Source organism: Chinchilla lanigera, unplaced genomic scaffold (genome assembly GCF_000276665.1).
Source record: "Chinchilla lanigera isolate Chin_1 unplaced genomic scaffold, ChiLan1.0 scaffold00057, whole genome shotgun sequence".
NCBI classification, from domain to species: Eukaryota; Metazoa; Chordata; class Mammalia; order Rodentia; family Chinchillidae; genus Chinchilla; species Chinchilla lanigera.
Genome location: NW_004955458.1, coordinates 12,138,061 through 12,159,958, shown reverse-complemented (window position 1 = coordinate 12,159,958; position 21,898 = coordinate 12,138,061). Strand labels below are relative to the sequence as shown.

Here is a 21,898-nt window from a genome sequence, read left to right as displayed (position 1 = left end):
CATGATAGAACTCCCCAAGGTCCGTATTTTAAGCACAAAAACATACACAAGCTGCTGAAGACTTTACTGAGGTGAGGTGAAGTTGAGTGATTCCACAAATGTTTCCCTTTCCCCGATCCCTGTAGACCCCTAGGGGCTTTTCCCATGGCCTGGGCCATAAAGAGTAGAACTGAACCCTGTTGTGAGAGTCCCAACTTTCAAAGCCTACCGAGAGGAAAGGGTTCACTCTATACAAACAACAGACTCAGCAACCTGGTAAGGAGGTAAACAGCAGTCTGATAACCCATGCAACTGTGTCAAAAAAACGGGAGTCTTTAGGAAGCGAAGAGAAAAAAAATTTATAAAGAAATTTTATTACATAATTTCTATATTCAACAAACATAAGAAAAGAGCTCTTAATGAAAGTTTCATGTCATTTTTCAAAAGGTTTCAACTCCGGAGAAAAATTATTACAAAGCTATTGAAGTCAAGAGTAACATTTGACCTTCAAATAAAGTGATAATCACTTTCATCATTTTTCATAGTTAAAGCAAGCCATTTGAAACACAGTTAGCATGGAGAAGTCTTCAAATTGCTACACTGTTTGCATTAAGAATTTAAATGTATCTAAGAAGTGAAAAGTATAAATAGATAGAAATGCTCTTTATTATGACAGACACTCCTGCATTCTCCAGGTCCATCTGTATGGCTATATGGATGCATTTTTGTATAACAGTAAAATTCCGTGTCTTCCAATGGTACAGTAATGCTGGAATGCGGAGGGAAAGTCCTATGCATGGCCTTGTTAAATGGCATAACTCCCACAGATCACATACACCTCACCATATTGACTCAGTTCATTGCACTCCATATCCTGCAAAAATAAATCTAGTGCTTGACAGCTGACATTATTGCTCGTTGACGTTTTAGTAATATATTTCTTGAACATAAGACAGAAATGTACTGAAATTTGATACCACTTAAACCCAAATGCAATCTAGAATCAAACCACATGCATACACCCCACTTCTTTTTCATTCAAAGGATGCTGCATCTTTCTTAAAGTTGGTGCTGGAAAAATTGGCTTTCCTTGAAAAACTGGCTAAAACTTAGCAAGGGAGGGTGAGTTTTACATTTTTTTGAGAGAAATGCTAAATCCTCCTACAAAAATGAAGGAACAATCACAATACAGAATCTCTGGGATGTGAGAAGCCAGCCTTTGCGCATCCCCCTTATCTGCCTCAAGACGGTGGCTTATACCCAGTGTCTCAGGAGCTGGAGTGGTTAAGACGTGCTGGATGCAGCGTGTGAAGTTGGGACAGACTTTTAGGACAGTCTGGATGCTGATGGCCAGTCTGGTTGTAAATTTTACACCTTATTTCTAGAGGGTAATGAGGCCTGCAAATCCCAAAGTGACCCTGGGATCTGGGGTAAAACATCTACGATGGAGCTGAGGGAGCTTCTAAATAAGACTGTGACTCCTCCAGGGTTTTAAAGCCACAGCCAGCGAGCAGTGAAGAGCTTTTAGGTGTCACGCTGTCCCCGAGGTGTCTGAAGAGGGATGAATCACGCAGACCACTCCCACTCTTTGATTTGTCACCTCTCACTCTCATTTCCCACAATGCCTTTCTCACTGCCCAGTGTCCTTCTTTCTTGTTCTTGTCTTGGTGCTTACAAGGAAAGAGTCTTCACAAACTATCAAAGATTTAGAAAAGTAATATTTTTAAAAATGTGGATTTTAAGATTAGCATTCAAAGTTATAAATACAACTGTATCAGCCACAAGCCACGCCTTCACAGCTGGCTACAGCAACATCAGCTTGTATCACCACCGTTCATACCTGTGAAAACCCTACTGCTCACACCGACACCTCTTCTACCAGGCTGGAAGTTCTACAGCAACCGAACAGAGCTTCTCCAAGTAAAACCAGCCATACTGCTACACAGAAAAAGTGCTGGCTCTTGGCCCAACCGTCTCCATATCAATCAGCTAATACAGCCTCTGTGTTTTCTACTTCAGATGCCTGGGCTTTGGCCTTTGTAGCAATTAGAAGCAGATCAGTTTAAGCTTACAACACTGATCTTAGTTGTATAGCAGTAGAGTAAGTTTGCCCTGAGAGTGACGATACATTTTGCAAATATCGTAAGTCCCAGTTTATACATGAAGAAATAGGCACAGAGAGGCTACATGGCTTATCCCTGGTCACACAGCAGATGGGTGTCCAGTGTGGAAGCTGGCCCTGGTTATTTCCGTGTGAATCCCCAACATCTTCCCAGAGGTCAACTGAAGCTCCGTCATGAGATCTCCGCTCTGGGTTCTGGGACTTGCCGGGCCCTGTCAGCTTTGCCGCCCGGCACTGGAAGTTTCAGTACTCAGGACTTCATCCTTGGTCTTCTCTACCTTCCCCTCTCACCTTTGGTGACTTGATGAGGTGTACTGTCCCCAGCATTTTACTTGATGCAGAGGAACTGACTCAAATGCCCTTCTAGTTGCGGCTGGCATTAGGTGTCAAGAGAAGGTCTTACAGAAAGGCCACGGGCAGGTGTTCTTCCTCCTGAACTTTAGACAAAATGAGGCTCAAATCTTACAGTTGTCTTACATTCCAACGTTCTCAATGGAAAATAAAACAAAATGTGGACCCGACCGTGAGGTAATGTTTCTCTGCCGTGATTCTCAGCGCACCCCTCAGATCTGGCAACAATCTAACATAAGGAAAGATTTTAGACATTCGCACTCTTTCAGGAGAAGAAAACAACCTTAGCTCAAACTTTCCACAGAGCTGAGAAGTCTCGTAAGACATCAGTCTTCCTCTTAGGTAGATATGTGCAGTGCCATAGGCCATGTGTCAAGGTCCTGCACTGCCCAGCGCTGGCCCCTACCCTGAGCAGGAGATCTCACCCTTAACCTCCGAAGAACAGGCACCCTCTGCTTCTTAATGAAGGGGAAAACAACAGCAAAACTCAAAAGCAGGTGGGTGCTCAAGGAAAATAACACCAAGGAGTGCCGAAGGGGCTTGTGAAGAACTTTCACAAAGCTAACTCCCCTTGCAAAAGCTGTACACCGTTTTGAATCTAGTCAATAGCAAAATACATGGATGGGCAGAGAGAGCCTCTGTTTAAGCAAAAGCAGAAAAAATATCCTAGCTCAACACTTCCCTTACAGTTTTTGAAAAAAATAGATCTATGAAGATAAACAATTTTGGTATTTTCTGGTAAGCTGTGCATTAAGTCCACTTCGTTTCCACTGCGCTCCGTTACGCTACAGCGCGGCTTTGTCCGCCTGGGCCGGGCCGCTGGCCTCACCGGCTCCTTTCGCGCCGCTGCCGTCGTCTGCGGGTATGAAAGACAAGGAGGCCGAATTTATGCAGTATCTTTTGCCGGTCGGGCGAGGTCCGTCGTCAAAAATGTGCCCAAGGTGAGCTCCGCACTGAAAGAGAAGAAGAGCACGTGAGGCAGGAGCGTGTACAAAGCAGGCTGGGAGGTGAACGCACGGTAGGCGGTGTGCGCAGATGGCCCGCCTGCGCAGAGACGGCGCATCCTGATCCTTTCTAACCCACATGTCAATAGCTGGAGAGAGGGTTTCTGGCAGGCGTCGTACCACATGCTGGGGATAAAAAAAACACCAGAACTGTGAGTATCAGAAATCATTTAGAGCCGCTGTATTTTTTGATCTGTGAAGTCTCTCGGCCGGCTGAAAAATGCCTGCGGTAATTGTACGAATGGAAATTGACCTTCGATCTCTCCTTGTAAGAAACATGGCAGAATGACACCTCTACCCCCACCCCGCAACCCCGGCATTTCTTTTGGCTTCGGATGGGTGGGTTTCAGATATGCAGAAGTCCATCGTGAAAGATACTGTTGAACTGGCCACGACGGAGGTGATGTTTGCGTTCATGGGCAGTTAAAACTTAACATCAGACGCACACTGGATACTCTCGGAACCCGGGGAAGCAATGGCAAGGCTCAGCAGATTTACGTCACAGTGACCGGGGCTGCAAGCGCACCAAATAGGAGCGTTCCTGGCTCACACAATTATTGTTTTCCTCCCTTCTAATAAGTGGAGTGTCCTGCTGGCTTCTTTACCCCAGTGAACTATAGTAGGTGGAGAAGGAATACGCTGTTTAGCTGAAATCAATGTTACTGACTATTCCAAAAGCTGAAGAAAGAGAAAAAGGCCCAGAGGTTAGGAAGACTGAAAAGGATTGTTGATTTCGATGGTGTTTAAGCAAAATCTAGCGCAGAGAAAGTGTCTCCAAAAGGGCTGGCTCACTGAATGAAGCCCTGTGCTAAGCCCTTCCACATTAGACAGATCCCAGGACATGAGTGATGGGATATGTCACGCTTACGTGTCTTCCCCCTCTCAGCAGGGCTGGGCCGGGAGAAGGGAGGATAGACACATTAGCGCACTGCATGCAAACAGGTTGTGAAAGCATACAGAGAACCCAAAGGCTGGAGGGAACAACTTCCGTTCATCGATACAACTTTTATGGAGCTTCTGCTTCACGCCAGGCACCGTACTGACTCTGGAGATACAAGCAGTGATCCATCCCTGCCTCAAAGAGTTTACCCTCTAGGGGGAGAAACAGACAATGCACAAGAAAGTAAGCGAACTAGAAAAAGTACGGTAGGTAGGAACCAAGGCCAGGGAGAAAGGAAGGAATGTAGCACTGTGATGTTAACCAGACAGGTTTGAAGAAGGTACAGGCCTCCCTGGGTAACTTTGGAAATAAGACCTAAAGAGAGAATCCAGGGGAAATGCTTTGAGGAGAGGAAAAATCAAGATTAGGTAAGAACACGAGCGCAAAAAGCCTATAGATGATATATTAATTCTTCTCATGGGCTGGTTCAGCGTTCAAGGTGCTTACAAAGTATGGAAAAAGAGTGAAAGTTGGCAACGAACTAGGGCTGAGATGCGAAGCGGTGGTGATGAGCGAGAGAAGGGGGTCGGCGCTCGTTACGACAGAAAGAACCAGAGCGAGAGTTCGTTTGGGTTTCGCCACTGAAAGGGCTAAACTCAATTCTCAAGAGTTCTCTATTTGTTAATAAATAGCACAAATTGCCACTCCGACTATCTGGCACTTCCATGTTAAAAGTGCATTCTTATTTTACTGCCAACATACTGTGTCAGCTTATTAAAGAACTAAAACTGAACCCTGAGCTGATTTGATCTATTACCTGGAAAATATGAAACAGGCCTAAAAAACAAATCTTGCATTATTTGACCACATTCTAGGCAGGTTTAGGTAATATCAAAGTTGACAGCGCAGACTGCTTTTCCTTTCTAGAAACAACTGAGGCCAAATTTTTAGGCATGAGCAGCTACAATACACCAGTAAAAATACATCTGCTTACCCAGTGGACACAGGAAAACAACGATTTCTGCCTGCTGAAACAGCCAGGCCAAGAGGAACCAACGCGTTCAGTGACCAGCGTATGCGCACAATTATTAATCTCACATGCAGCTCCGGCACTTTGATCACTGACATCTGAGAAGTGAAGTTTTCACATCGGAGCCTTAGTGTGCGTGTGTGTGTGTGTGTGTGTGTGTGCACGTGTGCGTGTGTGCAGAGACAATGCCGCTACTTGAGCAAAATAAACCATATTGTCTTCCTTTATTAATCACCTCTTGAGAATAATGCGAAAACGGTTCTATTTGCATTACTCCAAAAACAAAGTGTAGTAAAGACATACTTGGAGCTGTTTAGGAGTCAATTATATGCTCTTTGTTTCCTAAGTAATTTTTTAAAAATCTGAATTAACTCATTCTTGAACTGAGTTAGTTTTCAATCTGTCATTTCCTTTACTAATTTGGGACTAGTCTTCTTATTAAATGGAAACAAAAACACTGCTTTGAAATACAGTGGGGAGAAAAGGTTAGGAAAAGTAATTATAATTAGGGAAAGTAAAAAAAAAAATCATTTGCAAACAAATAAACAGGTTGGGAGTGGGCACGGAAATCTTCAGGAAAAGTGTGAGTCTCTTCAAAAATGACAGTGATCATTTCAAGGTAAGTGTCAGAAGATATTCTGAAAGATTCACACCAGAATTAGGTTAGCAAGCATGGAACATTTCAAAACATAGGCAGCGGTTCATTTATAAAGTCTGTGCCACCACACACATGCCCACCCACTGCCTGCCAAGCCCCGAGGCCATCGGTCTGGGGGAAGACTAAGCACACGGTACCGTATGTGCTTCCCCTCTGGTACACTCAGTCTCCCATAGCAGCCTGCTACCCAGCTTCCCCGAAACAAGCACTGCAGGCTCTTCCTGCGGGGAGAGCACATGGAGCCCATTCTTTGCAGCTTCTGGTCTGGCCCAAGGCTGGCATGATGAATGGAAGTTGTCAGTGATGCACTGTTTCCTTAGCTGCCTGCGAGCCCTGCCTCCCGCCCGGGCCAACTGGCAATGTGTTGGGAATCCCTCACGCACCTGGCTGTAACGGAAACAAACTGGATACCCAGGGAAGAAATCTCTGAAAACTGCTGGTCGTGATTTATTTCAGGATAGAATCTTTTATGTGTGTTTTGAAAGTTACTTTTAATGGTTATGCAGTTCTTTATTTTACAGGTAAATATAAATCAGACCTGAATATTCCAGTCCTCACTCAAGAACCATGAGATAACGGTTTCAAGGAAAAATGTTAATTCTCACAGTAATCCCTCACATCAAAGCTTCCCACTCTGAAAAGTTGGCAAGAGCCTGCAGAGAACCAAATGAAAGGAACTCCTAAAAAAAGTGATTGAGCATCAAATTTAACATAACTCCTTAAATCTGACTGCAATTCTCAATCATGTGCCTGAGAAACACAAATAGTACATTCAACACACTTACATATTTCTGCACTGATGTATTTCCCACTGTCCTAGAAGGTTTTCTCCTAGCAGCTCCTAGGATGTTTGCGCTTCATTATTGTCATTTTCTCTTAGCGTTTGATCTACACCATGAAGCGTTTTCAAAGAGGGGTTTTTACACTTCGGCACATAGGGCAGGATGAGAAGGAAAATAGTTTTAAGGAGAAATGCAATTTACTTTGCCAGTAGTATTCTGTTTTCTCCCGCTGTTATTGAAGACATTTGTGTGTAGGTAATGGCTCTTTTCCTCTGTGCTTGCGGTATTAATCTTTTGCTAAGGAAATGATTGTGAAGTCACCAGTTTAACATTATGATTTTACTGAAAGATCAAGAAAAAGAGAGATGGGCTGTGATTTTGAAACCCTATTGTAACACATGGGTATCTTTAATCATCAGCAATACATGAGTTGTCATCTGCAGAAGATTAATACGGTTTGGAGTTTTACCAAAGATTGCACTGGTGGATATTTACCTTTCTGTTGATTTGGCTGATTAAGGACAAATTAATAATGATCTAAGACAAACTTAAGGGGCTCTACCATAGATTCAAGTGATAATAGCAGCAGTCACAAACACACCCAACTAGGGTAAACTCGGGGATCTGATGATTCTCTTAAAGATTATTATGAAAAGGCAAATGATTTATTAGTCTCCCATTTACTCCAGATGTAGAATTTTGATCTTAAGAAGGCAGAATTCCCCAACTATTTCCAGGAGGAACTTATTTGACTGACTCCAGCTTCGACCATGCACTCAATTTGAACCCCTGTCAAAGTGTCACTTAGCAGGTTGGGTTGGAGGGTTAAGGGAGATGCTGTCAAACAATTACAGTAGTCAGTAAAACTGGAATAAAAGCAGTGAATTTTATCACAAGCTGAAAACACAAATGAAATTAAGAAAAACTGTTTGTAATTGAAAATAGTTAGAAAACGGCTGTGGCCAGGAGAAGATACATGTGTCCACCAGAGCAGGTAAACTGACGATAAAGATGCTTTACGGAAGAAAGAATTGGGGTGCAATTTTTCAGTTCAGTACATGGAACAGCAAGGGAACAAATAAACTGCAACGCAACTCAGGATGCAAGGGGTGGCCTATTTCCTTCACAGGGAAAGTGGTGAGGAATCTCGCCCAGTCTTGCGGTTTTCTATTAATTATGACCAAGCAGTGTGCTTGGCATCTTGCAGAGCAAATCTTCTGTAAAACTTCTTAGAAACATGGAGATAGCACTGAATCAATCTTAACTGAGTCAATGAATATTATTACCTAAATCTATTTGCCTTCTTTATGCCTCAGTTTTGTGAACTGTATATTTGTTTGTTTTTGTTTTTTGTTGTTGTTTTGGTACTGGGAATTGAACTCACGACCTCGCGCCTGCCAGGCAAGCGCTTGCGCCACTGAGCTATATCCCCGGCCCCTCTGAACTGTAAAACTAGGGAGAATAAAAATACCTACCTTAAAAGGTTACTGGAAGCAGTAACCTGGGGAGCTTCCAGAAATGCTGTTACACAGGCTCCACTGGATTGAATTCAATTAGAACCTCTACAGAGGGAACTCGGCATCACAAAATACCATTGTCAAGCTCAGGGCCTCATTTCTGAGGAACAGGAGTGAACTGAAAGTGTGACTTAGACAAAATATGCTTTTCCACAGAGAGTGGTCCTCAGATTTAGAAGACAGTGAGCTTGCCAGCCTTGTTTGAACAAACAAACAAACAAACAAACTAAAAACAGAAATTCACCAGATGGGGAGGTTCAAACCCACCTCTGCTTGGTAGTAAAGACACCACCCACTCCCTAAAGTCTTGGGCTTGATGAGCGGTTACAGAAAAATGGAGAAAGGGCAAGCAGGAGAATCCTGAGGGAGGCACCCGAGGCTATCACTTTGCTGCCTGACGGTGCCTCCTTCACCTCTGCTCCGTGCGACAGACATTTCCAGACAAAACAGGGTAGCATTAATGAACGTCAATGCTCCAGCTCAAACTACGTTATGCTTATTTCAAGCAGATTAGAAATCAGGAATGCCTCGTAGAGAATATGCAGTTGTTCTGAGTCTGTGTCTATGGAAGTTCCAGCTATATTTCTGGGTTTAAGCACAAAATGCCCACAGATTTTAAGTTCTCAACAAAGTATTCTTGTCTCCTCCTCAACATGTGTTGATTTCTACCCTCAGAGCCAGCATTAATTTGTTTAGAGAAGAACTGACATAGTTAGAACATCCTTGGAAATAAGGATTGGTCTATAAAGCAGGAGAAGCAGAGAAAAGGATTACTTGATGTCACAGTCCCACTCTTCCCTCAATTAGCCTAAATAAGTTTCTGCTTCCTATGCCCTCCTTCAGCCTCCCTCCTAATATTCACCCAAGAGAAGCCAGTTCTGGAGTCTCCATGGACTGTGTTTATATCACAGCCATCAGAACCAGGACTGAACAGTGGGTCCACAGACTGTAGGGACGTGGGGATTATCAAAACAGCGAGTTATACAAGGCCATATAAATAAAATCTTCAGATGCCCCAAGAATAGCCCACAACTTGCGATATTGAATCAAATGAAGCTTTTCTTCCTAGCAACAATATTTAACAGTATTGAAGCCAAGGACTGATATTTTATTAGATATGCCCTAATCCTAACCCCAACTCTAACCCTAACACCTAAAGATGGATGAATCATTCAGACTTTGATAAGAATTCATTGTGTTTGTCTGTCCATATGAATAGTCGCTTGACCTGTATTTTGTAAAACTAGGAGTGCTGAAAGTATTTGCAGGGCTGTGAGGATCCTCCTGAGATTTCAGGCAGGTTAACTGACCTGAGAGCAGCTCGTTTCCACCCTGTGCATCCCATAGGAAAAGTCATCTGTAAATGTGATTGCCTCAGAACTGATCACATCGTGGAACGAGGGCCAGCCTGGGGCAGAAAAGAGAGGAGAGACACACACCTTTGGTTAGGATGCAATTTTACAGAGCTTTTTCAACCGAAAATAAAGATCAAAAGCTGAAGAATAATATATTTTGTGAAAGTACAATTATTTTTAAAGAATAACCATTTATTCACATTTATATTATAGCCACACTGGGGGTTTGAGCTTCATGAGACATTTTTAGACCATCCAACAGTTTTATAGAGCATCCCCAAACTTAGAAATCTTTTTGTTACGACTCTTTCTCTTGTCTTCGGAGTCTCCGAAGCACTATTAATCTTCCATTATGACACTTTTCCAAAACACAGTCAACTGGTTTATTAACTTGTAAATTACTCCAGCTTCTTCAGAAAGCATGCTTGTTCAGTATGTACTTTGGATGATGAAAGTATAAAAAGATGAATATCCTGTTGTCTGCATCTTAATCTAATTTTGGGGAGCAGCTTTATCTGAAAGCCTAGCTTATATTTTGTGGGAAAGAAAACTCTCACTTCTTAGGAAAAAGGTATGGAGCAGCGTGCCTCAGCTTCTTCTTTTGAATGGAGTCTTGTTCCAATTCTCATGTATTCTAATCATTTTAAAAAAATGCACAATTTAAGAAACCCATTGGAAAGTGGGCCATCAGATTGTCACAGTTTTCTTCCTTGGCAGTACTAGGAACTGAACTCAGTACTGGGGACTGAACTCAGGATGAGCTACATCCCAGGCCCTCTTTTAAAGATCTGTTTTATTTTTGAGACAAGTTATTGCTAAGTTGCCCAGGCTCCAACTTGCAATCCTCCCGTCTCAGCCTCCCAGAGTGCAAGGATTACAGGCATGCACAACCTTGCCCAGCTTGCACAAATTTTTGAGTGTACAGTCAGAGTGTATGTTCTATAACTATTTCAGTGTTGGAAGAGACACTAAAAAAAATTCTAAAACTAAAAACTAATAATGACATTTCAAAATTCCCCCAAATTCAGTGTCCTCTTGCATTGTGAGGAAAAGAATCTAATTTTCAAAATTTGAGCTCAGGATTGGTACAAACCACCTGAAAACCCTTAATCTTCTAGACTCTTAACGTTTCACAAGTTTATTATGCTGAGACTCATTAGCAGTCTCAAGAAAATTAATTTCTCCCCATTATTTGGTATGTCACCCAACTCTTGACTAGTGGGATTGACAAGAAAAACCGCCATGTCGAAGACTTTAATCACTTCCGAAGAAACCCGTTTTGAAGAGAATCATGGCTAATATCAACCATAAGGTTAACAAAGGACACTGCTGAGTTGCTTTCCTAAATCTCTGAGAGAAAAAAAAAAAGCTCTATGGAAAGAGAATCCATCAGAAAGGTAAGTCCTTAATGACAGTCAAGCTAAGAAGCACCTTCATCCAAGAATAAACTTATGGCAGAGAAGCCACAGGGATGACAGCACTTTGAAAGTGGAATTCCCTCATCATGTGAAAGTATTTAAAGGAGGAGCTCTTCGCTGCTGTAAAAATCCTCAAAGGAAACCCTGCCCCCACTGCTAATAACAAGGACAGCGCTTCAAAGAGTGATAGGCAAAGACTGAAGCAATCTGCGTCTTGTTGAGAAAATTATCTTGAGCAAAATGATGGGGGGAGGGGAGTATGTTTATGTCAGTTTTGACATTAAAGGAAGATCATCCATCCTCCTTTCTGGAGGCTTTTCCTTTTGGTCTTCTCATCTAACAAAACATTATTTGTTTTGGATAAGTTCCATGTACTTTTTAAAAGGAAGGTCATATGAAAACCTGTATAAACAGAGTAGGCTCCCCCAGCCCCAACACATCCCTTTGCTTCTATACGGTGAGGTTGGGTTTGGGCCTATTATCATATCATTTCAAAGAATATACACTGTACTGCTTAGATACAGCCTACTAGTATCAGGAATATCTTGTTCTCAATAAATATGTTCTCCCCTCAAGGCATTTCCATTTCTAGAGAGCAAATAAACACAGCTACTACAACTGCAGCTGACCTGCTTTGCTTCAGTTTTATTTAACCATCAGAGCACATCAATCTGCAGTTCTAACTCAATGTTTCTTCTCTAACGTGAAGCAAATCCAGGCCACGCTCAGTTGTATCTCTAACATAGAACAAATGATCCAGATCATGAGGAGTAGCTCCTTGATGTTTGCTACCAACTGCACTACAATGGAACTTTTAAAAGACTGCAGTGAAAAGGATTATTCCACCCATACCCATAACTTAGCTTTGAGCCCACTCAAATCTACAGCTGAATAATGACATGGCTCTGCAAGGTAGAGATCTGTTGTCAAAATTTACATATTTTGCTCAAACTGCTTCTTAAGAAACATTTTCTCATCTCCCTAACTCTCCCTATACCTTTCAAAACTCTAAAACATTTTCTTTTCAAATTGGAAACAAGTAATAAATTGAAACCCATCCATCCGAACCATGTCTAGAAAGTATAGCCCTCATTTCTGTAACCCTAACTTAACAAAGCCTGGTACTTAGTTTCCGATTCCCCTACATTCTTCCTTTTCCCATAAATAAAAATTAGAAACTTGAGTGAGTAAGTTAGCTGCATGACCAGTCGCTGGAACAGAGCAGAAACTACTCACGGAAAGAATTTATTGTATTGACAGATAATTACAAATATTTTGCAATCTTCAAATGTAAACTAAGTTGGAAGACCATGCACCCCAGTCGGGCATGGGCAATCATGATGATTTATATTTGATGTTTTGGTAAAACAAGGGAGAGATACAGATCCATATTTTTTAGTGTGCACTAGTTCTCACAGATCTATAAATCTAGGAACACATTTTAAAATTTGGAACTTTTTTTCCGTAGCTGAATCTGTTCACTTTGCTGACCATACTTTACCTTATTATCTAGCTCAAAACAAACAAGGAAACACTCTCTGAAGGCCCCATGCTGACAAGAAATATTTGAAGCTTAGATCCCCTACTCTTGCCAAATTATTCACTTGAATTGACATTTCAAGTATAACTTTTATCTCACTTGAAAAAGGATGATTCTCAACTCCCTTTCAAAGACCCATTTGGTTGTAATCTAGTCTTCCAAAAGTTTAAGTAGTAATCAACCAAATATATGCATGCAGCCAAAAATCAAACAGTGCAAGATGGCTCATAATGGAATTCTCCCTTTCAATTCTTTACCCACCCACAGGCAACTGTGATTAATAGGTTTGCTGTTTAATTCTTTTTAAAATGGGCTTATGCTGCTACCTCTTGACTTGTTCATTTTAAACTTATGTTGTACTATACTGGTCAATACAGTAGTTATTTTCCACATGTCCCAATTTAAATTTAAACTAAATTGCAGTTCCTTTGTCAGAAGACCCACATTTCATGTTCTCAACAGTAAGACGCAGATAGAGGCTGCTATATTAACAGCACAGATACGCACTTAGAACATTTCCATGAAAAGTATCCACAGACACAGAACGTTCCCACCATTAGACAATGCTATTGTAGACATTATGAATTTATTACTTCTTCTTGATTTCTTCTTACAGGGAGATTTAGTACTCATATCTAAATTTATATTCCCCCTTCCAAGTTTTTATACTTCTATTATTTTTAATTCTTTTCAAGCCTCATTTAACGTCTGTCTCTTAAACTAGAATGTTAAGTTCAATTTTAAAAGGGAATGTGTTTTGGTCACCAGTTATCTGACTTGTGTCTGGATGTCCCACAAGGCCTCATGCAGTCATGGCTGGGGCTTTCTCAGAGGTGGCTAGATCTAGAGTATGTGATTGATTCGTGCTGCAATGCTAGGTGATAGAATTAAGGATGGGTGATAATTAAATCAGTCCACTGATTGGTTTGGCACTGCCCTAATTCCAGTAGCCTGGATATAATGTAAGGGACAGAAAGAGGCTTGTCTTGCCCCTTGCTTGCTTTGCTGCCTTCTGACTGCCATGAACTCTTTCTCCTCTGCAACGCTTGTCTGCCATGCCACCTGGCCTTGGAGCCAGCCAACTATGGACTGAAACTTCTATAAACTGTAAGACAAAAAAATCTTTCCTCTCTCAACTTTGGGTGTCAGGTATTTTGTCACAGCAAGGAGAAAAGTAACTATGACACCAATGTATTTCCAGCTACCTAAACTAATGCCTGCATGAAATTATATGAGCCTAGGAATTCAAGATCAGACTGGCCAACGTAGCAAGACCCCATAGGTAGACTTATAACAGTGTTTGCGACATAAAAGGTGCTCCAAAGCACTATGTAACTCATGAAAAACTAAATATCCCATCTTGAAATGATACTGATTGACACTCCTCTGTGTATCTCAGCACTCTTGGAAGTTGAAACAAGAGGATCTCAGGGTTGAGTGTAGGCTGGGCACTAAGTGACTTAATGAGACCCTGTTTCAAAATTGTAAAAAATTTTAAAAGGGGTGGAGATGTCGTTCTTTAAAATAAAATAAAAAGAAGAATAGAGGCCTAGGTCAGTTATCCTACCTGGCTAATGCAGGTTTACTCTGTTATCAGGTAGAAAACGAGTTTGTCTCCTTAGCAAGGTTGTTTGCAAACAGGAAAGTGATCTGGGAGCCCTGGGAGCATTGCCACTGTTTCTTGGAGGCGAAGGGATGGTTGACTGCAGTACCGCACCACAATCGCGGCCCAGTCCTCTCAAGCAGGCTGTTAATATCTTGAGAAAGCAGTCTTTCTAGATTTTTCTCTTGTACACAGTTGCTGAGCTGCCATTGTAAATATGAAGGTGAGGAAGGTGTAACACTTACCTCTCTATTCTTTAGACTTTCAGTCAGGCACTTTGTTGTTAGCCCTCTGTTTTTCTCTCACCAGTTCTGAGCTCTATGCTCCTTTGTAATTCTGCTGGGCATCTCCACAAAAACTCTTGCACGTATTATGGACTGCAGCTCTCTCTAATCAGTCACACCTATTAATGCACTGTTTTTCTTGGAAAACTTGCTTAAACTTCTTCATCTCCCCAACACCCTTTATCCTACCCCAGTTCTCTTCATGGTGGGTCTTTCCTTTACTCTTCCCCTTCTTTTTCTGACTCGCATTTTAAAGGGGTCTCTGGGAGACAGGGAAATAGACAAATGTATCTGCTCAGTCTGTTACCTTGAACAAGAAGCCACAATTTTAAAAGAATAAACTGCAAATTTTAATTTTGATTCAATATGCAGATAAGCAACAGATTTTCCAGTCACGATTTTTCTACTAACCACATTTATATTATTTTTTACTTAGTTGATGAAAGTATTAAAATGGATGTAAAGTTCAGCAGCTCTAGCTGGCTCAGATTCGGCCCTGGCTAACTCTGAGTGTGGAGGAGCTCTGAGAAGTTCCCCTCCTTGCTCAACCGGCAGAACACATTTCCTAGGCATTTGCAACTTTAGATTGGAGTGCTTAATATTATTTGAGAATTTACCATATTTCTGTTTTTCTGCCCTTGCAAAAATGCAGGCAAATATCCCTTTATGTGGATGACATGATTTCATTACCGGAAACAGACAATAATCTCATGAGGCAAACTATTTCAGTCAAGACAAAGGGATTAACATAAGTATGACAAAAAGAAAATCACTGGTTTTGGCAAACACTCCCCCACGCTTCATTCACCTTTATTAAGTCACACCTGACATAAAAGGGATACTGAGAATTCATGCCATAAAAATTAGGAAGGTTAAAAAAATTAGGAAGGTTAAAAAAATTAGGAAGGTTAGAAGATAAATAAAATTAGCACAGATCTATAATTCTAAACTTTATACAGATAAGAAATGCTCATAAAATTCAAATGCAATGTACTACTCAAGTATTAACTTTAGTTTGGTTACTAGCCACCTTACTTTTTCCTTTTATTTTCAAGAAAATCAGGAGTTCCAAATGGGGATGGCACTGTTGCTGGGACACTCTGGATGACATGAGGATTGGGCCCACCTGAAGGTTTCTAAACAGATGACTACACGATTGTATGTGTACAGGAAGATGGCTCTAGAAGGGGCTGCAAGGTGAGGGATATAAGGAGGCACATGAAAAGAAGTGAAACAGATGAAGACTAAGTACTAGAACAGAATCGATGTAGCTCTAAATGCAAACATTTTCAGTAAGATTGGAAGTCAGGAAAGATTCCTGAGATTAAGAGAGATTACTAAAATTGTTGAGACTAGGGTGCAGAAACATGGCTGATGAGCAGAATTCATTAATTTTGGTGACTGTGTACAGACGGGACAGTGAAGGAGGAGAAGAGCATAAAACTGTGACTAGGCTTCAAGCTGATACGATTAGTTACATCTTACTGCTTTTTTTTTTAAATAAAAGGAAGAAAACATTAACAGACAGACAACATTTTACAACATATCAAAAGGACAGTACAGACAATACAGAGTTACAAACAAAGTGGTAGGGAATTAACAATGGTTGTTGTATTTCATATTGATACCTTCTGATTCTCTTCAAAATAAAGAAAATCATCTTTTATTATCGAGAGGATAATTTATCTTAGCTTTTGAAATGGTATAAAAATAACATACACAAAACCCAAAAATAAAGAATGAAATAAAAATCCTCCAAAAAAAAAAGATTAGTTACATCGTGCTATACATACATTTTTTTAGAGAGAATAATAACATCAGTTTCTTGTGAAATTACCTGGGGGCAGAGCAATATGTATGTAGGCTTAGAAGTCAGAATGAAGCCAGAGACACTCTGTGAAAGTCATCAGAGCACACAAGCAAGGCTATGGATAAGGATATACAGGAGGTGAATATAGGGGGAGAGGTTAACCAGACGGATATGTAAAAGTTGGGCAGAGAGTGAGTAGTAGAATAAAATAAAAGAGAGTTGCAAGAGACAGGACAAGGGACAAGGACAGCGTCCACAGACACTAGTGTTTAAGGCTGAACAGTGCGGGGCAGTGACATAATCTATAGAAAGGATACATTAAATACATCTGGAAGGACACCGATGAATTCAGCAATTACAGTTAGGTTGGAAAGCTCAGTGAAGGGAAGAGAGAGTGAACAAAGGTTACTACTCTTAGAAACCCAGCAGAACAGAATGGCGTTTGTGTTAAGATATCTGGATTCTAGGTGTTGCTCCCATTTATCCCACAAGCTTTTTTAAAAGTTACAATATTCTTTTCCTGGGATATCTGCAATAAAGTGCATGATATGAAAATATATAAACATGCAAGAATACTAAGCACTGCTCAAATGCTCCTAATGAGGTTGAGTAGAAGTGATATGTGAAGAAAGATTAAAAGAAATTTTTAAAATAATTTACAGTGCATTTCTAAGCTGCTTTTTGTTGTGGTCTAATAAACTCAGTGATGGGTGTAGTGCTGTAAAGGATCCTTGTAATGTGTTTTGCTTTTTGACATGAAGGAGGTACACAAGTACAGCTGAAGAAATGAATCCAGAGCTTTAATTCTAGGCTCAGTTCTCACACCAAACATATTCACACTACCAAGTACTCTTACTTTAAGTCATGACTCCTGATTTGTAATTACTAAGTTATACCGATGTTATTATTTTCCCTATAAAAATGTATGTACGGCACGACATAGCTAATCTTTTTTTTTTTTGGAGAATTTTTATTTCATTCTTTATTTCTGGATTTTGTGTATGCTATTTGTATATTTTTAAAAGCTAAGATAAACTGTCCTCTCAGGTAGTTTAAAATTAATATTTGCTTCTTTCACTAAGCACTGTAAGATTGTACATCCACAGTACATCCTCAACACCCAGCAGAGTGAAATATTTCTTAAATGACAAGAAAATATAATCTAGTTTTTAATTTAACAAAATTCAGTTTAATTAAAAGATAATAACTTCCCACTTAGAGTAGTCAAACTTCACAGAACAAAGGGTGGCTGCCAGGAGCCAGGGAGAGGTGGAGGGAAGCTCTTGGTTAATGGATACAGAGTTCTGGTTTTACAAGATGAGAAGGATTATGGAGGTAGATAGGGTGATGGTTGCATCGCAGCATTTTTTATGACACAGAACTTTACATTTAAAATTGTCAATATGATAATTATGTTGCATGTATTTTACCATAATGAAGAAAATTACTGAAAAAAAAAAAAAAAAGATGCTGGCCATCTGGAGCCAGAAAGGGTCTCTCCCAAAGATCCGAACCAGTCAGCTCCCCACTTCCGGAACTGTGAAAAATAAATTTCCTTTGGAAAAAAGACAATCACTTAGTTTGGATATGCCTATCACTGGGGCAACAAAAAAATTTTAATAAGCAAATAATTTCTACTGTTCTACTCTAAACAAATTTTTTACAAATATCAACTTAATATAGGATTGTTTGCTTGCTTATAGAAACAGTGCATTTCTTCAAAAACATTCACTGATCATTTCAAATATAGAAATCTGGCAGCTTTACTACCCATAATGATTTTAGACATTTGAGGCTATTTGAGGACAGTATGGCTGAAGACTGTCAGGAACGCTGCGGTGGACTAATGGCCAGTTTGTGGCACCCAGATGCACTGAGTCAGCGTGGTGCTGGCTGTGAGGGCCCGCCTGAGGATCGCTGCCAACAGCATAAAAGGAGAACTGCAGAGAAGGTGGTGCTGTTGATCCTCCTGGAGAAGCCTGTCGTGCTGGTTCTCATGATACGCACTCGGCTGTTTTCATCTTCAGCGGAGCTCGAGTCCTTACTGTTGCCGAGGATGGCAGCAGTTCTTTTGGTCCTTACCTTGAGCATCACTTCCTGGCTCCAGTGTAGATCCCTCAACCTGCTGGTACAGATCCTTCATTCCTCTGGTACAGAATTTCTAGCTTCCACCATTGGTCTTTGGGTCTTTCCAGTGCAGATCCTTGATATAGACTTGCATGAGACACTGTCGTGGGCTCTAGGCCTCCAGCTGGACTCGTGCAGAACACTGCCACAAGCTTCAGGCCCTCAGCGGAGGGCCTGGATCCTTTGGGTCTCTAGTGTGTGAACAGATCTCCTGTACTCTTCTGTATTTGACTTTTTGGGTGAATATTACAAAATAATCCTACAAATTATGGGTCCTGTGTTAAATCCATTCCCTTGCAAACCCTGACTACAGCAAACACAGAGGTGTCCTTTGGGCAGTGTGAACATCTGGTACCAATTCTCTCTAGAGATTAATAATATAGCTGCACTGCAGCAGGCTTTACTAATTCCTTTGAGCCTGCACAGCATTTTTAAATGGTTCCAAACACACGAGATCTCTAATTGGCATGGATTTGATCCACGGTTTTCTTACAATCTCAAAATATCTCAGAAACTCCTAAGGAGGGATTGACAGGGGCCGGCTTCCCTAGTCCCCTTTGTGGAGGCAGGTATTAATAATATTTTTTCAGGTTCAATAAAATTACTGAACTCAAACCATTTCAACCAAAAAATTGGAGCGGGAGACTTTATTTTCCCTGGCCTGAGCACTGTGTGTTGCTACTTTACATCACAGTTCATGTTTTAAAAATACATATCTCACACACAAGTAGACCTTTAGCATCAAAGGATCGGAGTAGCGTCACATGGAATGGCCTGACCCTTCGCCATAATTTCTAAGTGTCATTTAAAAACGTCTCTCAAACTGGTTTTAAATTTAGTGTCGACCTAGTAACCCTGATTCAAAAACATTCAACTTTAGATGATTATTTTATTTTGCTTCCAAAAGCTCCTCAGGCCAGGGAGACATCCATTAGGAAGCGTAACAACGAGCTTGGAGTTTGCTTAGAATCTGTTAGCTGCATCAGACAGGAAGGTGGCAATTTGGGTTGCTTTGCTGAGTGAAGTTTATTTACTGTGCTTAATTGACCTTAAGAATACAGGAGAGATACAGGACGAGGGAATTCAAAGAAATACAGATTCTGTTCACAACAACATGCAATCCAGATTAAAAACAAAATAATGTTCCACTTGTGTGCAGTCCTGAATTAAGTCTACTCACCAGAAGACATTGTTTGGGAGCACTACATTCTTTGGTTGGGCATCTATCAAAAATTTCACAATAATTTCCTTTCTGAATATATATATATATATATACCTGATGAAATATAAGATTACCTCTTTTAAGAGGCAGTTAAATCTTTAACTTAATCTGAATTTTCTCTTGACATGTTCTTCTAACTTGAGCATGTCTAAACTTCTGAACAGACTTTAGGTCTTTATGATATACTTTGAAGTGCTACAATCTCACATAAAATATATCCTTGTTTTCATAATCTATGAGCTCTCACTAGTCTGCACCTCTCTATGATACGTCAGAACTCAGTTTACCTGCTACACTTAAATTTCTTAAAACTCATCATGAGAAAATACTTTGAAACAGATTTCTCAGAAAAGCTATTAATACAAATTTTTAAAACAGAATAATTGGCTAGAGTTGTTTGTGTAGCAAAGGAAATTTTGTCTTTGTTGTAGACACAAGGCAAAACTGAAGCAATGTATCAAAATATTATACATTCTCTAATATGTAAAGATTTTAATAGATTAAATTAAAAAGACATGAAGCAACCTACATCAACTCAAGCTATACCTGGTTACTTCTCTTCTCTTTTATTAACCTCTTTTCAAAATTTTAAAGGAAATTGCGCAAACAATTCCACATTACTCCGCTCTATGTTTTCATACAGTTAGCGCTTTCTAATGTACTACAGCTGACTGTTCATAATGAATTTGGTCTCCTGTCTGCACTTCCTCAACTTGAACATAAACTCCACAATGGCACAGACAACCACTTTGCTCCAAGTTTATTCCAACCTCCTAAAAAGAGTGCCCCACATTCAATAACTTTTGGTTGAATGAGTTGTCTACACACATTCCCGTTACCTTAGAGACCTGGAACTGAAGGATACTAATTGTGGTGGTTTTAAAACACACATATATGCAAATCTTTATAGTGTAATAGAATTACTTACAGAATCCCCAGGTGACTTACTAACACTTATTGAAGACTTTAGCTCCGATGAGTCTTCTGCCAGCCCAAATGCCTGCCTACACCCTAAGGAATGTCAGCTCATGCCCCGCCTCAACAGCTCTTTGAGTCCTTCACAGAGCTGAAACAAAGCTATAAAGACAAAGTCTTCCAACAAGACCCACGGGGACAAGAGACCCTTTCAGTTTCAAAGTTTCAGTGATTTTCCTTCAGACCACTGACAAGTTTAATGCATTAAAAATTAGATGCCATCAAGTTTTGAGATCTGAAATTCAGATAGATAAATTCAGCTAAAGTACAGTACAAATAACTTAAGGTAGCACTGGACCTCTATGACAAAAAAATGAGCGAAATTGCATAAAGGTCCAACACACACATATTGTATTCTACAACCCATAGGTTGAAACCACTCTGTGAGATATGCAGTAATGTTTGTCCTACCTCACTGAAAAAAATGATTAATGGGTGCAAGATATAACTGCTCAGTACTAAGTAGGCACTAAATACATGTTTGTTGCATAAGTAAGCTAAATTGGGGCCAAATAAAATATTAACAATAATTGTGGAAATAATATTACAATAAATGTACATATTACAATAAATGTACATATTACAATAAATGCAAACTGGGTAGAGATTGAACGAGAGCCTTACACATGCTAGACAAGCACTCTACTACCGATCTATAGGCCCAGCACTATTTCAGATATTTTTGATGAAGATCATCTCCCAAGCATTTATCATTCCTTGTGTCACTACAGTACAGCATGTCATGGATTACTACTGTCTCTTGGTAGTATATTATAAACACCTATGATACTTCTGTGATCTTTTTTAGTTTGGATACCATAAAATCTGGGAAGCCTTGGTTAGTATCCATAAACATAAAACACTACAGCACTACTGTGGCTTATACATACATTAGGTTGTCTTTTTAGTGTTGAATTATTACAAAAGTCCCAGCCACATATTATTAAATAAAGGCCAAAATCATGATCTTAAAAAGTACTTAGGAATAAACTTTATTACATTTTCTATATCAAAAAGCTTCCTTGGGGGAAATTTCACTGAGGTCTGGTGCCTCATAAAAGATTTTTAAAAATCATCTACCTTGACTTAAGGGGTAAAACAAAGCTAATGTAATAGCTCTTTGATCTCTAACCATTTTTATTTTTGTCCATTTTTATGTATAATGTCTCTTTCACACAAATGATTTTTACCTTCCAATTAATCTCAACTTTTTAGTGAGCCGCTGGCATTGACTGCTTGTG

The 21,898-nt window shown here is 40.2% G+C and overlaps 1 protein-coding gene across 1 annotated transcript in view; it reads right to left on the bottom strand.

Moving 5' to 3' along the window:
- Window positions 1–333: 333 nt before the first annotated feature.
- Msrb3 (methionine sulfoxide reductase B3) overlaps window positions 334–21,898 on the bottom strand; it is a 154,698-nt gene continuing 133,133 nt past the window's right edge. The window contains exons 6-7 of the mRNA XM_005397448.2: window positions 9,634–9,731; window positions 334–3,405 (exon numbers count right to left, since the gene is read on the bottom strand). Coding sequence (XP_005397505.1) covers window positions 3,238–3,405; window positions 9,634–9,731 — 266 coding nt within the window. The 3' untranslated portion in view covers window positions 334–3,237. The remainder of the gene's footprint in view (window positions 3,406–9,633; window positions 9,732–21,898) is intronic.